Genomic DNA, 21,775 nt, shown 5'->3' on the forward strand with positions numbered 1-21,775 from the left:
GGAGCGGGGGCGACACTGAGGGTTGCGATCCGTTGCCGGACATGGAAAAAGACAAAAAGGAAAAAAAAAAAAAGAAAACTCAGTGTAAGAAGGAGATGCAGCACAGGCCAGCAGCCATCACTGACTCGTCTGTGTTCCGTAGAGAGGCTGCCGCTACGATGGGCAAATTGCAGTGTTTGGGGCTCGTTTTCAGGAGAAAGTGAGCCTCCAGCACTACCTCCTGGTGAGCTGTGGGGTGAGGTTGGGAGTGCCTTTAGGAGGGCCTGACCCTCCCAAAGGCCTTCTGGCTAAGACTGCTCCTGCCAGCAGGTGGGTGCTGGTGCCATCGGCTGTGAGCTGCTCAAATGCTTTGCCCTAGTGGGCCTGGGGGCCGGGGGCAGCGGGGGTGTGACGGTTGCTGACATGGACCACATAGAGCACTCCAACCTCAGCCGTCAGTTCCTCTTCAGGCCCCAGGATATTGGTGTGAGTGCTGGCCCCTCCACGCACCCCAGTGTCCCAGACTGTCTTCCCATAACGCCCCCTCACCCAACATCTTTCTGTCTTCTCAGAAACCCAAGGCAGAGGTGGCTGCAAAAGCTGCTCAGGCTCTGAACCCAGACTTACAGGTGACCCCACTCACCCACCCACTGGATCCCAGCACAGAGCACATCTATGGGGACGACTTCTTCTCCCATTTGGATGGTGTGGCTGCTGCACTGGACAGTTTCCAGGCTCGTGAGTGCTCGGCCTTGGAGCTCAGCCCCTTGTCCAAGACTTTGCCAGTCCCACTTCTGACCCTTTGCCCCCTTGCCAGGGCGCTATGTGGCTGCTCGCTGCACCCACTATCTGAAGCCACTCCTGGAGGCAGGCACAAAAGGCATCAAGGGCAGTGCTTCAGTGTTCATTCCACATGTGACTGAGCCCTATAGAGCTCCTACCTCAGCTGCAGCATCTGAGGATGCCCCTCTCTGCACAGTGCGGCACTTCCCCAGCACAGTCAAGCACACCCTGCAGGTGGGAAGCACCCTGGAGATCCCTACCCAACCCAACTCAGCTCTCAGCTACAGACCTGTTCCCCACCTGACACCTCATTGTCCCTCCCTCTCCTACAGTGGGCTCGAGATGAGTTTGAGGGACTCTTCAGACTGTCTGCACAAACCATCAACCGCTACCAACAGTAAGGCCACCAACAGAGGGGAATGGGAGCCCAGGGCTCCAACTACCAGAGTCAGCAGGGCTCAGCCTCAAACGTTCTTCTCGCTCCACAGGGCCCGCACTTCCCTGGCAGACATGGATGGGCCACAGATACTGACCTTACTGCAGCCGGTGCTGGGCATCCTGAGAGTGCGCCCACAGACCTGGCAAGACTGTGTGGTGTGGGCCCTTGGCCACTGGCAACGGTGCTTCCATTATGGCATCATACAGCTGCTTAGGCACTTCCCACCTGATAAAGTGGGTAGCTAGGGGTTGGGAGGCTGAAGGCTTAGGGGGACCAGTCTGAGCCCAGCATCCTCTATTTCCCTAGGTTCTTGAGGATGGAACTCCCTTCTGGTCGGGTCCCAAACAGTGTCCCCAGCCCCTGGAATTTGACCCCAGTCAAGTGAGTGGTGTCCCCTGGGAGCCCCAAGGAGATGTGGCCCCTCAGAGCAGAGGTAGGCACCTCTGCATCCTGCAGAGATGCACAGATGCTGAGAGAGAGAGCCATGTTTGAGCACATGAGGATGTCTACATGTGAGGTAGAGGCAGGCATTTAAACAGGTCCACAAATGGGAAGTGCCCCCTCTACCCCATGCACCCACACATGCTCATTTACAACCATGCATCCACTCCTGCTTTCGGTCTGGCTGTAGGACACACATCTCCTCTATGTGCTGGCGGCTGCTAACCTGTATGCCCAGATGCATGGGCTGCCTGGTTCAAAGGACCGGACTGCACTCAGAGAACTCCTGAAGTTGCTGCTACAGCCTGACTCCCAGAACTTGGCCCCTATATTTGCTCAGAACCTAGAGCTGGCTTCTGCTTCTGCTGAGTTTGGTAAGACCCCTGGTCCTGGCCCCCATGCCTGACCCTCAAAGCCTGACCCTGTCCTCAGCCTGTGCTGCAGAAGGAAGGTGGGGCTGGGGGACCTACAGCCATCTCACTACCTGTCAGGCTCTCTGGCCTTGCTTCTCTCTAGGTTTAGGCCTATCCCTCTGGTCCCTCAGTAGGCCCTCTCCCTGCTGTCTATCCCATATCCCAGTTCTCTTGGAAGATCCTCAACAACAAAAAAATAAAATAAAATCCACTGGGCCTTGAGGAGTGCCTAGCTACAGCAGAGTCATACAGGCATGCGTGTACACACACACACACACACACACACACACACACTCACACACACAAAGACTGGGACTGCTAGGGAGGAGATTCCAGCATTAATCAAGGGGACTCCTTCACGTGTACACACACACACACACACACACACACACACACAAAGACTGGGACTGCTAGGGAGGAGATTCCAGCATTAATCAAGGGGACTCCTTGATTTGACCAAGGAGCAGTAAGTGATAGGCTTGGCAGAGACCAAGAATAGGCACCAGGCTCCAGAAGAGTGCAGAAGACAGGGGCTTAGAATTGTCCCAATACCCGCTTCCCCTGACAGACACTGAGAAGTTGAAGGAACTGCACAAAGCCCTGGAAGTCTGGAGCATGGGCCATCCCCTGAAGCCTCTTGTGTTTGAGAAGGTGGGAGCCCAAGTGGGAGCGAGGAGTCAGGCTGGGGAGGTTGTGGGGAAGGTCAGAATAGAGGGTGGCTTTGGAGCCCCTTGGCCTGAATTCTGCCAGCTGGGTCATGGGAGCAGCTCACTCTCCCTGAGCCTTAGCCTCATGATCTGATAAATGGGGAGATGTTCAGCACCCACTCTGCAGAATTGTGTGAAGACCTGTGCAGTGGCACACAGTTGGCTATGATGAGGGTCACTGCTGCAGTGTTAATACTACTATGACTTGGGCCTCACAGGATGACAACTACAACTTCCATATGGACTTTGTGGCTGCAGCAGCTAGCCTACGATCTCAGAACTATGGGATCCCATCAGTCACCCATGCCCAGGTAACCCTGCCCCTTGGGTCTTAGGCCTGAAGGTGGGGGCCAAACCCTAGCCCTACACCGTGGGCCCAGACCAAATCTCCTATCCTCGGCAGAGCAAGCAAATCGTGGGCCAGATTATTCCAGCCATTGCCACCACAACAGCAGCAGTGGCAGGCCTGTTGGGCCTAGAGCTGTATAAGGTGGTGGAGGGGCCACAGGCCCTGAGTGCCTTTCGCCACAGCTATCTGAACCTGGCTGCAAACCTCCTCAGCCGCTGGGTGCCTTTTGCCCCAGACATCCAAACGGTGAGCCCATTACGCCCCACCCTACCCCTACTAGGCTTGGATTTTCCCTGCACCTACCCAGTCAAACAGGTCCCATTCTAGTTGTGGACTCTCACTGGAACCCAGACTGTGGGGGAGTCCTCAATACTCCCTCCAGCCTCCTTCCTTCTATGAAGCCAGGCTGGGACCTGTCAGACACAGGAAGCAGCCATCAGCCATCCCCACCCCCCAACCCTTCACAGCCCAGGGTCTGGGGTAGCTGCAGCTTTAACTCATTAGTGGAGCCAGACATCCCCCACAGCCCCCTCCTTCTCAGGAGTACCCCTGAGGGAGAGGTGGGGGAAGGGAAGAACTAGGGCCCCAGCCCCACAAAAAGTCTAGCTTCCCCCTGCATGGAATGCCACTCCCCCCCTCAACTGCCTGCAGCCTCCAAGCTGAGTTAAAGAGCACCAGGCTCACCATCAAGGGTGTGGGGTCAGCAGCCCTGCGGGGGAGGGTGTGTGCATTCATGTCACAGGTGTGAATGCACTGGGGGTCTGGACATCCCTGGCGTGTGGACCTGGAGGGAGCAAACTTGTACATCTGTGTACCAGATGTGAGTGCAGGGCTTTTCCTCGATGTCGGTGTGCATGGATGTGCATGTGGGTGCACATGCAGGTGTTCTTGTGAGTGCAGGGCTGTGAATGCCTCCAGCCATGTGCCCAGACTCTGCAGGAGTTGGCATTTCCTAGGGTCAGAGAAGAGAGGCTGGAGGGAATGTTCTCACCAAGGGAGGGGGCAGAAGTCATAGGCCAGCACTGGGCTTTTTCTGAACATCTCTGGGGTCCCTCAGACACAGCACACAGAGCCCCTTTGTGAGGCGCCCAATCTCTAACCAGCACACAGGCTGTCTTTGTCCCTAGAGTGGAGGGGGAGAGAGAAGAACACCCATCTTGCCTCTAGCCTAATCTCAGCTTGACCCCAGTGTGTTTTCTTTTCTTTTTTTGACTGGTAAGAGGATCATCGCCACCCTCGGCACAGTGTGGTCTGCACCACGCTCAGCCAGTGAGTGCACCGGCCACCCCTATATAGGATCCGAACCCACAGCCTCGGCACTACCAGCCAAGGGGCAGGCCCCCCCAGTGTGTTTTCTGGTGGGCTGGCAAGGCCCCCTTGTCCTGGCCTCTGGCTGCCTGCTGCCCTTTCTTCCTGAGCTCTAGGCCCCAGAACCCCAGGACTCTTGAAATAGAGAAGAGGAGACAAGAAGAGGCAGCCTTTATTGACTGTATCTCTGCTGGGGTCTCTGGGCCTGTGGGGCTCTGGTGGTCACCATATCCTTTGCCTCTGTGCACCCATGAATAGTCAGTCCAAGGCCCTGGTGGTGCAGGACAGAGGGGACAGGATGTGCTCCCCCCATCTAGCTTCCAGCCTTGCATTTGAGGAACAAGTAGCTTTATCAGAGACTACAGCGGTCCTGCTCCAGCTTCCTCAGCAAGCACCACCCCCTCTTCCCCCCACCCCCCCAACACAACTGGCCTGTGTGACGGATTGTCTGTTTCCCTGTATGGGCCCCATAGCCCCATTTCCTGTGCTGGCCCCAGCATGGGCAGGGAGGGGGCTGAGACTCTGGGCCCACATCCCGCCTTCCACCCCCCACCCTCCTGACTCCTGCTTCCTGCCTCTAGCCCAGCTCCTTCCCTAGGAAAGGCTGCTAGTAACTGGGATAGGGGGGTATGTATGAACAATCTCTCACTCTTCCCCATCCCCCTAACCCCCAGTTTCATCACCTGAAGTGGACCTGTTGGGACCGCCTGAAGGTGCACGCTGGGCAGCCTGAGAGGACCCTGGAGTCACTGCTGGCCCATCTCCAGGTGTGTTCTGTCCCTACCCTGTCCCCAGACCCAGCCCAGCCTGGCGCAGCTGGCATCTGACCTGTCTCTCTCTAGGAGCAATATGGGTTGAGGGTGAGGATGCTGCTGCATGGCCCAGCCCTGCTCTATTCAGCAGGATGGTCACCTGAAAGGCAGGCCCAGCACCTGCCCCTCAGGTGAGCCCACATCTGGCTCGTCCCTGGAGGTTGGGGATGGGGGACACACAGCCTTTTCTCTTCTCAACCCCATTCTGGGCCCTTCACACCTTCCTGAAGCATTCTTTTACCAAATGGAGCCAGCAAATGGGCTGGGGGTGGGGAAAGGGCTGAGGGCCTGAGGAGGGGCCTTCAGGAGCTTCCTGCTTAGCCAGCCCCACTGGCTCCCCCACACACCATGCAGCCCCCCTTTCATAGCCCACTCCCAAGGGACCCATGGCTTCCTGCCTCCTGCCCATCCCACTAGCCGCTACTAAAATAGTTTCAGATGTTTCCTGTCTTGAGCTGCTTTTGCTCCTGGCTTGGGCTCCTGATGGCCCATCAGCACCCTTTAGTCCATGCCAGGTTGCCCTCTGCCTGCCACTGCTCCCCTACCCAGTCTCTCCTAACTTTCCCCCACCGACAGGGTGACAGAACTGGTTCAGCAGGTGACAGGCCGGGTGCCTGAGCCTGGGCTGCGGGTGCTGGTACTGGAGCTGAGCTGTGAGGGTGAGAAGGAGGACACTGCCTTCCCACCTCTGCACTATGAGCTGTGACAAGACAGTCGTCCCAGCACCTGGCTCTACTGAGCCCTGCATCCTGAACCCTGCATCTTGAGCACACAGAAGGCACTCAATAAAGGCTTGTTAAAGGAAAGCATGAATGAAGAGGATTGATGATAGAACATGGGGCAGTAAGTAAAGCACATGGGTGTGACATGGGCATGACAAGGACCCTTGCAGGGAGAGAAAAGGCTCTTTAGATTTGCCTGCCTGGGCTCTGCCTCACAGGGCTGGAGCTGCCTCCTGGAGCCTCAGGGGTATGGAGACAGAACAGTCTAGAAAAAGGCCTTTATTGTCCCAGGCTGGAGGGCAGGGTCAGAGGTAGCTGACATCATTGCAGATGATGGGCTGGCGGCTGCGGCAGCTCATGAGGGCTGCAAAGCGTGAAACGTCCGCAGGCAGCTCGGGTTCTGGGCGAGGCGGGCATGATAGCCGTTTTCCCGCCATAGCTGCCCGCCGCGCCCTGGCCAGCCGGCGTCGCAGCTGCTCCGAGAGGCCAAGCAGGAACTGTGGGGGCCGAGCACGGGCACGGAGCCCATCTCCATCGGCCCCTTCCCCCACTGCCTCTGGCAGCTCCATCCAGTTGTGCACCAAGTCAGCAAAGCAGTTGTCCCCCAGCACTAGGGGCTGCCGACTGCGACCCCTGTTCAGCAGGGCTGCCGTCCAGTCCTCTGCTTCCAGTCCCTGCCAGTGCTCCAAGCAGGCGTCTGGGGTGGACTTGGGCCGTGGACGGTGGGCAGGTAGTGCACTGGCTCCAGGGGCCCTACTGGGCAGGGCAAGGCCACTCATCCAGAGGCATTGGCTATGAGGGGGCTGTGCTGGGGGTGTTAGGTGCTGGAGTACAGGCAGCTCTTCCTCTCGCCATGTGCTGCCTGACACCTCCGAGAAGCCAGAGTCCCAGTCCAAGCCATGCTCCCTGGGGCCGCCCAAGGCTGCACCCCTGTCTTCTGTCACCACAGCTTCTTCTTCCTCCTCCTCCTCCACACAGCAGACTGAGTCCTCTTCCAAGGCATCTGAGGCCCTGAGCTGGTGACTGGGCTGCACACCTGGGCCAGTTTTAGGGGGTGGCTTCAGGGGGCCAGGCATCGGTGGTGAGCCTGTGTCCCGGCTACATAGCTGAGGGGAAGAGAGGGCAGAAATGGGAGGGGTATCACCTGTCACCTGTGCCTGCCTGGCCAGGCAAGCCCTGAGAACAGAGGGTCCAGGAGGGCTTAATAGGCCTGCTGGCCTGGGCAGCAAGGCCAATAGTGAGCATAAGGCTGGCATGGGGGCGCTGGCACACGAAGCTCGTGTGGCTCCCATCCACCGACGTGGTGGCAGTCCGGCAGGCTGCGGCATGCAGGGCCGGGCAAGTCAGCACCCGCCACCAGGGCGGGCGGGCCGACAGGGTTGCGGGCCTGCATTGGGAAGTATGTCCTGCCCAGGGCTGGGGGGGCATCCCGTGCCTCTTGGGGGATTCAGCTCCCCAAAGCCTAAAGTGTCTTTCAGAGAGACATAATGCTTGTGAGGAAAGCAGTAGAGGAAGAAGGTACAGGCCAGCCTGAAGTAGGGGGCGTCCACAGAAACTCCAGCACCTCTTTAGTTCCCTGCCATCCCCTGCCCCAAAATAAGCTCCCCTCCAACTTCTTTCCTCCCCCGCCGTCCAAGCAGCACGGCCAGCTGGGCGGCTGTTACCTGATGCCCATCCCACTTCCCAACCTTCTGAAACCCGACGTGGGCCATCTGGGCCATCCACGCTGAGCTGCCCCGCCCCCATCCCGCTTCGGGTGGGCACTCGGGACGACCCTGAACCCGTTTGTTGTTCCGGTCGGACAGCAGCCGGGCACCCCACGCATGTCTTCACGAACTACACCCGCTCCCTAGCCTCACCAGTTCACAGCGGAGCTGGCTCAGGAAGCTGTCAAGCCGAGCGCTGTGCATGTCCGTGCCGGAGCCCCCGCCAGGCCTGCCAGTTCTTCCTTGAACTCCGGCGGGAGCCGCACAGAGAGGATCGAGCTGGCGGGCGGGCGGCGCCCTCACCCTCCTAGGTCGCAGTCTCCTCGCTCTCCTTAGCTCCCGCCGCCGCCCCAACATCTGGCGGCAGCGCCCCGCCCCCGGCTCCGCAGTCAGTGGAGGCGGGGCCGGGCTGAAAAGGCCCCGCCCCTCGGGCCCGGGGGAATGGGTGACCTGGGCATCCCCTCCCACTCGGCAAAGGCTCTGGAGGAAGAGGCAGGACTGCAGCTGGAAGCCGGATGGGGTCTGACCGGGGACCACCGACGCCCTGGGCGTTTGAGCTGACCCTGAGTTTGCGGCGTGACGCAGGGCAGGTCGCTTCTCCGCGGTGGCCTCGGCTTCCCCGTTTATCCCGTGGTGGAAGAGCGGTCCCTCCCATGGGGCCCTATGCTGCGCCCACGTGTAGGCAGAGAGCCCCTGCTACTTGGACCCGGCGATGCCGTGGACCACTCAGGGCCTGACCCACTGGACCCATTCCTGAGACTGATCTCGACAATCCCTGAAAGTGATGTGAGTGGGGTTCAGCGTCCCTGGGGATTCAGGGAGCGCAGGACCTCGCGGCAGCGCATGGGAGGGGCCTCATTCAAGGCCCAGCCTGCGGCCTCCAGGCCAGGCGACTGGGCCGAGCTAGACGGGACCGCCCTCTAGTGGGGAGTGCGTGGCTAGCCGTGAGTCCAGCGCTACATGCCACCACCGCATCCGCTCTGCCAAGCATCACGTGCGGACTCGGGGTCGTTGCGGAGGCTGGAAGAGGGCGACGCTCTCTGGCCGGAATGGTCAAAGCCTGTCCTCTGAGGCCACTCCATGATCGGAGGCTAGGTTCAAGTCTAACTGGAGACAGACTAGACTTAGCAGCAGACAGAAAAATAGCGGAGAATGAGGGCGATTGGCCACCTTGGGGGAGGAGACTCTCAGAGGAGGTGACATCAGGTGCAATTTGGATGAGCCATCACGGAGAGGTCCAGAAGAGGGGCATTGTAAGTACAGTCAATCAGCCAGTGTAAAGATCCTGAGGGACAGGAGCTGAACAGGGCCAAACATAAAGGAGGCCAAGGTGTCTATAATTGGTGGTGGTGGTGGAGAGAGTGAAGAGATCAGCAAAACCAGGCTCCCAGCAGCTTTATAGAGGAAAATGGGTTTTGTTCTTGGTGCAATGAGGAGCAGGGAATGGATTAGGCTGGATCCTGCTTAGATAATCATGGTTGATTTGGGAGAAAGACTCTGTGATAAATAGAGGCTCCTGCCTTCATCCAGGCAAGAGAGGGGAGGGCCTGGGTCTGGGCAGGGCAGATGCATAGAAGGGGGTCACTTGGAGGTATGTTTTGGAGCTAAAATCAAGTCTTGCTTGCTGATGCATGGATGTGGGTTGGGGAAAAGAGGCATCAAGCAGCAGACTCCTATATTTCTGTCCCGAATTGGTTATATGAAATTACCATAAATAGATCCAGGAATGACCAGAGAAGAGTGGGTTTGGGGAAGAAAATCAAATGATCATATGTGATGCCTTTTAGACATTCAAGAGGGAATGCAGGGTCAGCGCTAGGTGTATGATTCGAGGTCAGGAGAGAGATCAACACTGGAGCCTTGGATCTGGGAGGTAAAGTGAGAGGCTTGTGTCTAAGGCCATGGGCCTGGATGGGGGTGGGGGCAGGAATGAGTGTAGACAGAGATGGGCAGAGTGCCTTGAAACATTCCACTGGGTGGAGGTAGAGGAGATGAAGCAGAACAAACAAAGGAGCTGAGCAGGAGCAGCCAGGGAGGTGAAAGAAATCTGAGAAAGTGTGGTGACTTAGGAGGCAAGGGAGCAAGCAGCAAACATTGCTGAGGAGATGAGAGTGGAGAACAAACCACTGGATTCAGCAATGTGCAGTTCATTGAGGACCCTGACAACAGCAGTTTTGTGGGGAAAGGGACAAGCCTGACTGGAGAGGGTAGAGAAGAGAGTGAGAAGGTAAGAACTGGAGAGAGCAAGTGAAGAAAACTTTTTTTTTTTTTTTTTGGTTTTTGTCTTTTTCCGTGTCCGGCAGTGGAGCACAACCCTCAGTGTTGCCCCCGTACCGGACCGGGGACCGGCAACGGGATCACAACCCTCGGTGTTGCTCCCGCACCTCGCTCAGCCAGTGAGCGGGAGCCGGTCTGTATGTGGGATCCGAAACCTGGTGAAACTAGTCAAAGAAAAAAGAGAAGGCACAAATAAATATTACAACTATTAAAGACACGAAGAAATTATTAACATCTTTATGCCAATACATTTTAAATTTTAAATGAAATGGATAATTCCTAGAAAAATATAACAATCAAAATGACTCAAGAAAAGAAAGACCTTGAATAGCCTTAGAACTACTTAAGATTTGTTGTTGATTTTTAAACATTTCCACCACAAAACTAAACCACCAGGTCTCGATTGGTTTACAGGCTGAGTGCATAGATAATTCCTGTTGTATGTAAAATCTTCTGGAGAAAAAGAGACACTTGTCAACTTATGAGGGTAGTTTAACTTTGTTAGTAAAAACCAGACGGAGTTTACAAGAAAGGGAAAATCATAGGACATTCACACTGATAAATATAGATGCAAAAATACTGAACAAAATAATCAGCAAACTGAATTAATTAACCATATAGAAAAGATAATACTTCATGACCAATAAATACAAGTCTCAATTAACATTAGGAAATTGATAAATATAATTAATGGCATTAGCAGATTAAAGGAGGAAAAACATGATTACCTCAAAAGATGGAGAAACAGGATTCAACAAAACCCAGTGTCCATTTATGATGTTGCATCTTGGCAAACTGGGAACTTAGTTAACTCAGATAAAGAATATTTTCAAAAAACCTACAGCAAATATCATACTCAATGGTAAACTTTTTTTTTTGGTGGCTGGCTGGTATGGGGATCCAAACCCTTGACCTTGGTGTTATAACACTGCATTTCAACCAACCGAGCTAACTGGCCAGCCTAAGAAAACTTTTTAACAATTGACATAAAATATAAATACAACAAATGGACAAGTCTCAAAGATACAGGTCAATAAATGTTAAATCTGTAGACACTTGTGCAACTCCCACATAGATCAAGATATAGGACATTCCCAGCCACTCCAGGAAGCCACCTTGTTCCTCTTCCAGCTGATATACCCAAAGGTAACCACTATTTTTATTTCTGTCACCAGAGATTTTTTTTTTTTAAGAAGGTGACGTTAGGGCCGGCCCGGTGGCACACTGCTACAGTGCGCCGCTTGGGAGCGTGGCGGCGCTCCCGCCGAGGGTTCGGATCCCACATACAGACCGGCTCCCGCTCACTGGCTGAGCGAGGTGCGGGAGCAACACCGAGGGTTGCGATCCCATTGCCGGTCCTGGTCCGGTACGGGCGCGACACTGAGAGTTGCGACCCATTGCCGGTCACGAAAAAAGACAGAAAGGAAAAAAAAAAAAAAAGAAGGTGACGTTATCAGCACCACACTCTCCCAAGTGAGCCACAGGCTGGCCTGATCACCAAAGATTTCTTTTCCTTGTTGAACATAGGCAACTTTAGAGAGATTTTGTTGATGGTTGTTTTCAGATTTTGTAGGCAGATAATGTTCTAATAGAGGGGGGTGGGGGCAGCAGGAGTTCAGACTCCATGGGGTAGCAGGTCCTGGGCCCAGTTTTCCTTGGAACTGTGCTTGCTCTGTCTCCAAGGACTATGTGAGCAGTTTCCCCATCTGAAGCTTTATCCTTCTCCCCTCATATCCCCTTAGGTTTGTGGGCATTCATTAGGGGGAATGGAAAATGGGATTTTCCAGACCTCTGGAAGCCTGCCAGGGGACTAGAACTTGGTCACTAGGGATGGGCGGGGCTAGAATGTGGGAGGCCCAGGAGGCCAGCCTGCCCAGCTGTGTTTGAGCAACTGACCTGGTAACGAGGTGTGCCTGACAAATAGCCTGGCTTTGTGGATCTTCGGGCTGTCTGGATCTTCAGGCCATCATGGTGCTGCTTGGGCTCATGGTGCTCCTTTTTGCTCTGGTTGTCTCTGGTGAGAAGCTTGTGGGTGGGGGAACCCCAGTTTTCCCTTGAAGTCCCAACCCTTTTCAGATAAGCTACTGTGGAAGGCAGGGGCTGGGGGAGAGCCAGGCAAGAGTAAGGGTCTAAACTCCTGACTTTTATTCCTAATTTTGGCTGCTCTCTTGACCAAGTTCTCCCTGTCCATCTGTGAAATGTCAGATGTGGGGGACAAGGAAGGGGCTTGGCTGGTTGGCCCCAAATGTGGCCAATACCTTGTAGCAGAAGGGCAGAACTATGTTCAGATGTGTGGTTCCATGAGCATGGGAGCCCTCCAGCCTGAACCATCTGCTCCTCATAGACCTCCACAGCCTGCCCTGGTTCATAAATGTCTCTGAGAGCCAGGGCCCTGGCACCATCCTTCAGTCTTTCTCCTTCAATTGCTCCTCCTCCACGCCCACCCTTGAGTTGCTCAATGTGCAGCCACCCACCACTTTCTTCAACCCACCCAGCCTGACCAGGTGGCAAGGGATCTATGTGGGTAAGGTAGGATCATGGGAACACCTGGGGACTGTGGGGGCACAAGGACAGACCTGAAATTCCCATAGTCAGAGGTGATGTAGGAGGACAAAGAGCATAGGATCCACATGGCACTGCCCACCCACTGCAGGTGACCTTGAGCAGCTCAGCTCGTCTGGATGCCCTAGCAGTGAACCACTATGAGTTGCAGCTGCGGTTCACATGTGGCAACCGTGTAATGGAGGGACCACTCTCTGTGGATGTACAGCGGGACCCTGGCCATATCCAGTGTGTTGGTCGATTTGCCAGTCCAGGTGAGGCCATGGGCAGCAGGCAGGTGGTGGGCGGCAGGCATGTTCTGAACAGATCCTCCCTGACCTTCCCTCTGGCCAGCTGGAGAAATCATTCAGGTGCCGGAAACAGTCACACCTGGGGCCCGGCTATACACGCTGCTGCTCCCAGGCTTAGAACTTCAGGGAGCCCAGGTGAGCCTAGCACACAATGCAGTGGGTGACAAGATGGTGGGGGGAGTGGGGAGAGAAAGCCCAGTCCCTGCCTGGCCAGGCAAAGCCTGCAGAGGGACCCTGCAGTACACAGCTGAACCTCTCCATGATGCATGTTCTTGGAGAGAGCCTCTGAGGGCTGCCGATTCCCCAGTGACCATGGCTGTTCCTACAAAGACATCTCAGGAGCTGAATTCCTTCAAGTTCTCCTATGTGTTTTGAGTCTTCCATCACAATTGTCTATTACTTTTTGTAATCTAAAAAAGACATGTAGTTTAAAAACAAAGTAAGTAGCTTAAAAGCAGAAAGGATTGAGGATCAGGTGGAGATCAGGGAGCCCAGGATGGGGTAAGGGTCAGTCGTGGGGCATGAGAGAGCTGGGTGTAGGTGGGTACCTGCTAGGCTGTTGGAGGATGTTTACAGGGATGCTTGGGCACTCAGGGCTGGACAAGGCCCCTAACATCTCTGTTCTGTCAGATGAACATTATCAGTGCCCAGGACCCTCCACATTTCCCTGGACCTTTCTCCATCAATGAGCAGGGTTGGCTGCGGGCACCATCCCAGGGCCTCAAAGGCCAAGCTCAAAAGGTGAACATGACCTAAATTCTGGGGTATCCATGGATTGGGCAGAGCCATCACCTCTGGAAATTTATTTGTTCTTGGCCTCTTTGGCCTCCTTGACTAATACTGCCTCACCCAGACCTGCACCTGCTGCCCTATGCTGGCTGTCCTCTCACTGTGGCCTGGTTCTATGCTGGGCTCTGGAGTTCCAGAAAGAAGAGGGCTCCTGGCTCTGGGAGCTCACAGGCCCTCTAATAAAAAGAAGAGTGTTTAGAGCAATCACACATTAAGAAAAAGTTCTGAGTAAAGTGGCCAGTGCAGTCTGGAGGGGGTTAGAGTTCCCTCTTTAAAGCTTCCACCTCTCAGTGACTGGCTCTTAGCAACTCTAAGATGATAATTCACATTGTGAATATCACTCTGTCTTGGGTGTTTACATCCAAATAGAAGAACTTATGGCCCAAAGGTATAGGGGCTCAAAGGAACACTTGTCAGCAGGTCATGGGGAGGAGTGAATGTTGGGGCTCCTTGTGGTGATCCTGAGAGGGCTGCCTATTTGAGGGAGGATTGGGCACAGACATACAGGTGGACACACACCATGACTCTCTTCCCGTTCTGTGTGCACCGCAGGTCTTCCAGCTGCAGATCTTAGTGTCCTTTGGACAAGGCCATCACTGCCATGGGATGCTGATGGTGAAGGTTTTGCCTACTCCCTCTGGCCAGGTCTCCTTCCTGTAAGGCTCCCCTACCATGGAAACAGTGGAATTAGGAGTAGCGATAGGGTGTGGGATTGCTGAGGCATCCTAGCTCCCGTAGGAGGGGAATTTTAGGGGAGGAGCCTGCAGACCCCGCCGGGTTGAGCGGGAGCGGGCAGGAGCCGGTGTCCTCCTTTTGGTCCAGGAAGCAGGCCCAGAACGTCACCATCCCTGAGAACTGGGTCCCTGGGAGCGAGGTAGTTCAGGTCCGGGCCCGGGGCTTCGACGTGCGCTACGAAATCCTCTCCCCGGTGCCCAGCCCACTCTTCTCCATCGGACGCAGTGAGCAGCGGGGGAAGGGGGGGGGTTATCGGAATGTCTCTGCTAGTCCAGAGGTGACTCTTACTATCTTCTCGCCCTCCTGAGAAACGAGGCCTGGGCTGCTACTGGCGAGAGGTTAGGTTTGGTGCCCTGACCTTGGAGAAGGCGGTGGGAGTGGTTAGATTCGGCGGCTTCCTCCGCCAGCGGATGGGGGTGGGCAGGGGAAGCAGGATTGAGCCGGGGGGGCAGGGCGGAGCTGGAGGCGGGGTGAAATCTCCATTTACGCCCCCCCTTTCCACGTGGACTAGCCGACGGAATCGTCCGGACCACCGCGCCCTTGCAGGCGGCTCGCGCCATAGGCGCTGCAGTCACCAGGGTGCAGGTGAAGGCCTTCGAGCATCTTCAGCCGTGGACCAGTGCTGAGCTCGATTTCACAGTGAACGTGCGGTCCGTCAACCGCTGGCCCCCGCGCTGCCTCCCGGCACTCCTGGTGTGAGTACAAGGGAACCTTACCTGGGCTGCTGGAAGAGAGCCGAGGCTCACAGCTGGGCCAGACTCCCGCTTTGCCGCTGGTCTTACACTCCCAGGACTCAAATACCCGAGACTGCGCCAATGGGCACCGTGCTGAACACTCTCACTTGCGCTGACACGGACTTTGCTGACGTCACCCTCGACTACCAGCTGTGGTTCCACAGCCCTCCTGGCTCTGCCAGCCTCCGCCTTCGCGACAAGACCCTTGAGGTGCCCAGTTCCCACTCCGCTCCCAGACCCACCGGCAGACTGCTTGGGGCATAAAGGGGTGGATTGGCTAAGGGTCTGTGGGAGCTGAGACTGTGGGGGCGGGGGTGGGGGTGGGGGGATGGTTGTTGAGCCAACCTGCTTTGCAGTCTGGAAAACAGAGGTATGCTATCTGTGGATGCCTGACTTTAGGCAGCACAGTGGGGCTCAAGGTCTTTACAGGCCTTGGCTGGGCCTCACTTTCTGGCCCCTCTGGCCAGGTGAATGCCACACTGGACTGTGACACTCCTGGAGCCTGCTTCCAGCATGCAGCCTCCATCCTGGTGCTTGATGGTGGTCAGCCCCAAATGACCAGTGAGTGACCATACCCAGGCCTGGACATTCAAGAAAGGGCTGTCTGTCTCCATCTTCCGATCCCCAGAACAGGGCCGTCTCTTCTTCAGAAACCAGTAGGGCAGGGTGGGGTTTTCTCCATTTCAGACCCCTAGGGTGTCTCTCTTATACCCTCAACAGGGGAAAGCTATTGCCCTCCCTCTCCAGACCATTTCCTTCCTCAGACCCCCCAGAGCAGGGCTGGGCACCCCAGGCCAGCTCCTTGACTGCCAAATTTCCCCCAGCTGAGGTGCCAGTACTGGTTATGGTGACACCTGTCAATGAGTTCTCCCCAGCCTGTGCCCCACTCACGTTCCGGGTCCGGGAGGATGCAAGGCCACACACTCTGCTGGGCTCTGTGGTGGGCACGGATATGGATTACCCACACAACAGCATCAAGTACTACATACCTGGCGGACCTGCCACCTTTGCTGTGGACCCTCTCAGCGGTACTTCCTCCCTAGGGCTGGTATGGAGGGGTGGAGCCAGAGTTGGCTCCGCAGGCTGAGGCTATGGCCACCCCATCTAGGGAAGGTTCACCTCCTGGGGCCTTTGGACTATGAGCAACAGAGGTTGTACAGGCTCACTGTCCTGCTGATTGACCATAGCCAAGACCAGGATCCCACCTGTCACCGCTCAGGCTCTTGTACCATTACCATTGAGGTTGAGGTAATTGATCCCCAAGGCCTTGAAAAGACTTGAAAGATGAATTCGAATTGCCCTCTGGAAGTCTGCTTTTCCACTTTGTGCCCCATTTCTTCCATTGGTTGGCTGGAGTGGGTGGGGCCTCATTGTGGAAAACTTTGGAGCCTGTTTCGGATTCCTATGCTCTGGCTGTAGTGGGAGGAAGCTGAGGGGCTAGCTAGGTTTGGGGAGTGAGTTGCGTCCACTCCTAACTTGGATGCTTTTCTGCAGGATGTGAATGACCATGCTCCTGAGTGTGACCCCCCATTTCAGGAACTCACCATCTATACTCCACTGGGCCGTAGCATAGAGGTGACAAAAGTGTCATGCTGGATCCCCCAGGAGCCACAGCGCCTGGCCTTCTCCTACAGCATCATGGGAGGTGGGGGCCATGGGGGCCACCAAGTTATAGGTGAGGGGCAGGCTAAGGCTGGCAGTGGTCCCCTCCTCCTGCCACTCTGCTTTCAGGGAATAGCCGGAGCCGATTCAGCCTGCAAGGGGCTGTCCTGGTGCACAATGACTTTGTGTTGGGGCCCCCCTGGCCAGAGCCGCCCTGTACCTATGAGCTATTGATCCGTGTGGCCGACGCAGGCCCCTCCATCCCCCACCTCAGCACCACAGCCACCATCACTGTGCATCTATTTCCCTGGAGCACCAGTACGGTGGCCACCAGCAACCACAGAATGACAGTGAGGGGGGTTCCTTCCTTGGGGGGTGGGGAGAACGGACCTTGATGGGTGAGGAGATCCAGTTTTTCAGGTGGAACAATGGGGGATGGCATTCCAGAGGAAACTGTTGACTGCAAAGAACCTGGCAATACAGAACAAATCTGGGGTGTGGGGCAGATGGAAAACCCATGGAGGGGTTTCAAGTCTGGATGGTCAGGGCATCTTGGCAGGGCAGTGGTGAGGCTGTGGTCCCCATTTCAGGTGCCCTCAATGATGCCACCCCTGCTCATGAAAAATACCGAGGCTTTCTGGCAGCCAGAGCCCTGGTTTGTGGTGGTGCTGACAGCAACTGGTGCCCTTCTCCTCTTGGCTCTGGGCTGGCTCCTCAGCAGGCTCCTCTGCAGGTAGGGTTCCTAGGCCTGTGCTCCCTGCCTCCCCCCAGCTCACCTGTGGACACTGGATGTGATAGGTGGCTTCACCCAAGATTTAATGACAATGTCCAAGTGATGGGCAGACAAACTGATATTGAGGAGGGCTTCCCTCCAACCAGAGGCCTTCAGATTAGTCAGAGAGACACTGGGAGGAAGAGGTCTCCATCTTTAGCAAAACCCAGTCTTGGAATGAGGTGGGTGTGGATGAAGCTCACAGCTTGAAACTCAGTCTGTTCTGTATTGGGCATTTACCCCTATTCCTTACCCTTGCTTTCCACTTGAAACCTGCCTTGCTCCTGTATTGCTCAGACTGAGGGTAAGAGGGTGGGTGGGTAACATTGAAGGCATTGCATACAAGACATTGGCTGTCTCCAATATTAAGGGATAGGTGAATGGTTCCTGGAGCCAGCAAGCATGCTGCCCTGTTCCTCCTCCTGGCATTTTAGGTTAGCGAAGGTGCTGCAGGCACCAAGCAAACCAGCCCAGGCTCTGCTGCTAAACTGGTCAGTCTCCTTTGCATACCTCTATGCCTGGGAGCCCATCTCTTAAACTCAGTCTGGGGCCTGCAGCTTTATCCTGTACTCCTGCTCTTACTTTGCCCCAGCATACAGAGAACTGAGGGGTCCATTGAGGGATTCATGGAGGCACCAAGGATGGAGATGTCCCAGGCCCCCAGCAGCATCATAAACCTGGTATGTCAACTCACCATCCTGAGTAGTGGGCACTGAGGCTACTCCAGAGTAGTCCCCTGCCCCAGCCAAACCTGCCCCCTTCCCTGTGAATGGCTACCCCTGTGGGAGACCCACACCAGCACCCTCAGGATGGAGGAAGCAGGTGGGCTCCTGGCCCCTCCAGGGGCAGGCCTCCATCTGCTCACCTGTGGGCAGGATTCAACTCATTGTATCCTCTTGTTCTTCCCCTCAGCAGCATTTTGATGGCAGAGCACAGTACTCCCGTGAGTCTCCCTCTTCTCAAACTAGCCTCTGCCTGGGCTCTAACCCCATCTCAGTGTCTCCTCCTCTCCTCACTCCATCTCAGTATCTCCTCCTACCACCAGACATCCACCATCTACTTTTTCCCTGAATGTGGTTTGCTTTCACCTCCACTCACCCTTTAGCCAACCTTCAGCCAAACACCTGTGGGGCCAGGAGATGACCCAGACCTGGTCTGTCCACAGAGGGAAGGGGATGGTGGTAAGGGAAGAAGCCCCCAGTTTCCCCAGTGTCACCAGTGAATTATGGCAGGGTAATCTGGCACTGGCCTCAGGAGAATTGGTGTCCAGTTTTGGAGACTCAAGGAGGCTTCCTGAGCATTTGAGTCAGACCTCAGAGAATTTCCTGAGAAGGGAGGAAGAGGACAAGTTAGATCCCATCAGAAAGGAGTTCGCACTGAGGGTTTTGGAATGCCTATCCTTACTCTTAGCGGAGGGAGGCAGTTCTGCTGAGGCTAGCAGGGCCCTCTCTCTCTCAGGTACAGGCAGAGACTACCTGTTCAACACACGGACAGGATCCCACCGCTGGCTCTGAGGCCAAGCAGCTGCTTCACTATGTGTCAAATTTCTTTTTCACATGATCATGGGTTGTCTTTTCAAGTTGATTCAATAATAAACAAAATTACAAACAGAAAAGTCCCAGCCTTGTAACCTATGTGTGGGAGAAGCTCTGAGATCTGTGCTTCCTTGTTCTCATTTGGAGAATGCACTACTTTGTGGGCACACTCTAGGGAGCAGTAAGGTTGTTTTTCTTTCTTTTTCTTCCTTTGGTGAGTTGCCGGTACAGGGATCAAACCCTATATTTTTCTTTTAAGAAGGCATTGTATGATGCTCTGACAGTGATTGACAGTCTGCAGAGATTAAAGGTTGTTATCCTTGTCCGTGACTGAGGGGGACTTCAGTCAGCCTTTCCCCTAGAGGCCACCTGCTTTTCCTACTGAGAGAACACTGTTGGTTTTTGAGGGTCTCACCAGACTTCAGAGCAGTTTTCCAAGTGTTTATGGAGGTTTCCTTGGGAAAGATCTGGAGGTTTTGCACTGGGAAGAGGGGTGGTATATACTTGAGAATCTGTGGCATAGCTGGCCCTGGAAGGACTGATTGAAGCCCTCTTCAGAGGGGTGTTCCCATTTCTTCCTGATCTGTTTCCTCTGGTTCCTCTGCCCTCCACTCTCCCTGTGCTGAGCTGAGCTCCCATAGGTGGACTATAGCAACCTGCAGGAAGGCAGGTCTTGCCGGGGGCAATGCTGGGTCCCTCCCCACACCCAGCCTGGCATCAGGTCTCCGGCTACTGCTAGCTCTCCAAGATGACCTGCTGTCTGGGTGGAGGCTAGCCTTACTGTGGTATCCCCAAGTCATCTCAATCTTCCCTCCTCTGTTAAGTTTGTGGGCCTGAATCCTCTCAGGGCACTGGAGGACCTCCCTTCCTGACCCAGTTATGGCATTCCAAGCCCAGGAAGAAGCTGAGTGCCTTCTGTGGGAAAAACACCCTGTCTGGGATTCCCACCAAAGTGAGTGTTAGACCAGGCCTCAGGGACAGCAACCTCGGACCACGTAGTTACAGGAAGTGGCTGTAGGAAGATTTTTCCTGAGTACTTATCCTGCTCTAGGGGCTCATTAAATCTGCATCTTTGAGAAGCTAGGCTTTTATCCTCATTTTACAGGTGGGGCAACCAAAGCTCAGAGAGGCTAGGGTTCAAAAGTCACAGTTAGGTAGTTGGGGCATTTGGGCATGGCCCCAGACCGGGTGTCTACATCTGGTATCCTAACCCTGAAAGGTGCTCAGGGTTAGGTGCTCTGGATAGAGAAGAAGGAAAGACCATCTTCCTGGGACTCTTTGCCTGCCTGTGAGGCAAGGCAGGTTATGACAGTCCAGGGCAAAAGATGCAGTTATAGAGACTCAAGATAAGAGGCTCTAGAGCAGAGAAGAGGGAGGGGCCGCTGCGTAACAGGGTTTGTGCTGGGGACTGAACTCCAGGCCCGAAAGCATGGGCAATGGGCCAGGGGCTGCTGGGCAGCACAGACAGCTGCACCTCGGGACTACTGATGGACGAAATTGGGGAAGCCGCTGGGAAGAGGCTCTGGAGCCAGTAGGAGGAGGTGTGAGACCTAGCGCCTCCACTTCCAGAAGTAGACTGACCTTGGCTTCCCATCTCTGAGCCTCAGTTTCCTCACCAGTGAACCGGAGACAACATCCCCTCCTTTCCAGGGTGGGTGACTAAAAAAGCAAATGGCACCCCGCTGACATTCCCTAAGTGTGCGCGCTTGTATGAGAAGACGCTGCCGGCTCCGCATGGGTGCTGCACGCTCATAGAAGCCAAGGGCGCTCCAGCGTCTGAGTAGCCAGCAGAATCTCCGCCACCAGCGACTCGAAGGACGGCGCGCATGCGCCAACCAGTGCCGTCACAGTCACGTGCCCCAGGCGTTCGGCATTGGCCGTGAGGGAGGCTCTGACTGACAGGTGACCTGACCTGTCAATGGTAAGCGCTTCTCTGGGCGTTGGGCCAACAGGCTGTTGATTGGGGATAGCCTCCGTCGGGGGCGGGCTCTTTGCCGTACTGGTTACTATGACGCCCGACCCCCGCCCCCTCGGCTGGCCGCCATCTTGTTGTTGATCCGTACCCAGTGGGCAGTGCCCGGAGCTGGACCGAGCGGCCGGTGTGGGGCCGCTGCTGTGGGGCTCAGCCATCTGCGCTGCCTGCCAGGGGGCGGGCCGAAACCTGGAGGCCCGGGGGGCCCAGCTCCCGTGGGGAGCCGTGGGCACCCGCTGTCCGGGCAGGGCCGGTGAGTGACAGGAGCCGGGCCTAAAGAACCGCCTGACGCCCGCGGTGAGGGAGCGGCGGGCACCGGGTTGGAAGGGGGCGCGCGTGGGTCCGGAGCTTTGGCCGAGCATCACTGGAACATCGCTCGAGCCTCCTGACCGGCTGCCCGCCGAGCCTCTCAGATGCTGGCGCCGAGGCCGGGGGACAGCAGGGGTGGAGGTCGGAGAGTCTGATGCCCGAGGGCGGGCCGGCCGGTTAGCGGGAAACCAGCTTCTGTGACCTGGGTTCCGCTGACCCGGAGCACTGAAGTGTGTCCAGTGCCAGCCTGCTGCTCTCTGGGGCGACGTGTTGCTCCCGGGTGGGAAATATATGTACATCTTTCTTAGATATCCCTCCTTTGAGTGATTTTCAGACAGCTTGAGATCAAGACTAGACGAAACAGGCCAAAGCCCCCTCGAGACAGGCAGGCCGGGTCACGGCCCTGTAATTTCGGCAGGGCGAAGACCCTCTGCATGACCTCTTTCTTTTGAGACCCGCTGGGAGTCTCACGTGCTCCCTGGAGCTCACCGTTTGCTTTCTCTAGAAGGGTCTGGTTAAATGTCCATAATACCTGAATT

The 21,775-nt window shown here is 55.8% G+C and overlaps 4 protein-coding genes across 5 annotated transcripts in view; 3 read left to right on the top strand and 1 right to left on the bottom strand.

Annotated features, from left to right (window-relative positions):
* Positions 1 to 6,040, top strand: part of UBA7 (ubiquitin-like modifier activating enzyme 7) — a 9,465-nt gene extending 3,425 nt beyond the window's left edge. The window contains exons 11-24 of the mRNA XM_008571549.1: positions 143 to 223; positions 310 to 465; positions 552 to 717; positions 797 to 996; positions 1,095 to 1,159; positions 1,251 to 1,434; positions 1,508 to 1,582; positions 1,833 to 2,016; positions 2,624 to 2,706; positions 2,981 to 3,073; positions 3,166 to 3,357; positions 5,094 to 5,186; positions 5,262 to 5,362; positions 5,808 to 6,040. Coding sequence (XP_008569771.1) covers positions 143 to 223; positions 310 to 465; positions 552 to 717; positions 797 to 996; positions 1,095 to 1,159; positions 1,251 to 1,434; positions 1,508 to 1,582; positions 1,833 to 2,016; positions 2,624 to 2,706; positions 2,981 to 3,073; positions 3,166 to 3,357; positions 5,094 to 5,186; positions 5,262 to 5,362; positions 5,808 to 5,937 — 1,803 coding nt within the window. The 3' untranslated portion in view covers positions 5,938 to 6,040. The remainder of the gene's footprint in view (positions 1 to 142; positions 224 to 309; positions 466 to 551; positions 718 to 796; positions 997 to 1,094; positions 1,160 to 1,250; positions 1,435 to 1,507; positions 1,583 to 1,832; positions 2,017 to 2,623; positions 2,707 to 2,980; positions 3,074 to 3,165; positions 3,358 to 5,093; positions 5,187 to 5,261; positions 5,363 to 5,807) is intronic.
* Positions 6,041 to 6,216: 176 nt separating this feature from the next.
* FAM212A (family with sequence similarity 212, member A) lies at positions 6,217 to 7,994 on the bottom strand. Its single transcript, XM_008571550.1, has 2 exons — positions 7,813 to 7,994; positions 6,217 to 7,059 (listed from the first exon to the last, which is right to left on the bottom strand). The coding sequence occupies exons 1-2, from the start codon at positions 7,861 to 7,863 to the stop codon at positions 6,259 to 6,261; spliced, it is 852 nt and encodes a 283-aa protein (XP_008569772.1). The 5' UTR covers positions 7,864 to 7,994; the 3' UTR covers positions 6,217 to 6,258.
* A 3,762-nt stretch (positions 7,995 to 11,756) lies between these two features.
* Positions 11,757 to 19,025, top strand: CDHR4 (cadherin-related family member 4). The gene is made up of 19 exons (XM_008571551.1): positions 11,757 to 11,953; positions 12,281 to 12,465; positions 12,590 to 12,752; positions 12,832 to 12,923; positions 13,419 to 13,529; positions 14,130 to 14,233; positions 14,400 to 14,536; positions 14,824 to 15,007; positions 15,103 to 15,256; positions 15,514 to 15,607; positions 15,871 to 16,074; positions 16,155 to 16,294; positions 16,541 to 16,691; positions 16,778 to 16,998; positions 17,239 to 17,381; positions 17,855 to 17,911; positions 18,013 to 18,100; positions 18,336 to 18,363; positions 18,879 to 19,025. The coding sequence occupies exons 1-19, from the start codon at positions 11,905 to 11,907 to the stop codon at positions 18,932 to 18,934; spliced, it is 2,361 nt and encodes a 786-aa protein (XP_008569773.1). The 5' UTR covers positions 11,757 to 11,904; the 3' UTR covers positions 18,935 to 19,025.
* Positions 19,026 to 21,060: 2,035 nt separating this feature from the next.
* IP6K1 (inositol hexakisphosphate kinase 1) overlaps positions 21,061 to 21,775 on the top strand; it is a 56,858-nt gene continuing 56,143 nt past the window's right edge. For both annotated transcript variants that reach the window (XM_008571552.1, XM_008571553.1), the window contains exon 1: positions 21,061 to 21,180. The gene's annotated coding sequence lies outside the window, so the exon portion shown is untranslated. The remainder of the gene's footprint in view (positions 21,181 to 21,775) is intronic.

This window comes from Galeopterus variegatus, unplaced genomic scaffold (assembly GCF_000696425.1).
Source record: "Galeopterus variegatus unplaced genomic scaffold, G_variegatus-3.0.2 Scaffold701, whole genome shotgun sequence".
Lineage (NCBI taxonomy): Eukaryota > Metazoa > Chordata > Mammalia > Dermoptera > Cynocephalidae > Galeopterus > Galeopterus variegatus.

Excerpts from the sequence above, each read along its gene's own strand:
- FAM212A (XM_008571550.1), bottom strand. The coding sequence starts at position 7,863 with ATGCACAGCGCTCGGCTTGACAGCTTCCTGAGCCAGCTCCGCTGTGAA. Across the intron at positions 7,060-7,812 it reads GCCAGCTCCGCTGTGAACTG|CTATGTAGCCGGGACACAGG; the intron begins GTGAGGCTAGGG and ends TCTTCCCCTCAG.
- CDHR4 (XM_008571551.1), top strand. The coding sequence starts at position 11,905 with ATGGTGCTGCTTGGGCTCATGGTGCTCCTTTTTGCTCTGGTTGTCTCT. Across the intron at positions 13,530-14,129 it reads TCAAAGGCCAAGCTCAAAAG|GTCTTCCAGCTGCAGATCTT; the intron begins GTGAACATGACC and ends TGTGCACCGCAG. Across the intron at positions 18,364-18,878 it reads TGGCAGAGCACAGTACTCCC|GTACAGGCAGAGACTACCTG; the intron begins GTGAGTCTCCCT and ends TCTCTCTCTCAG.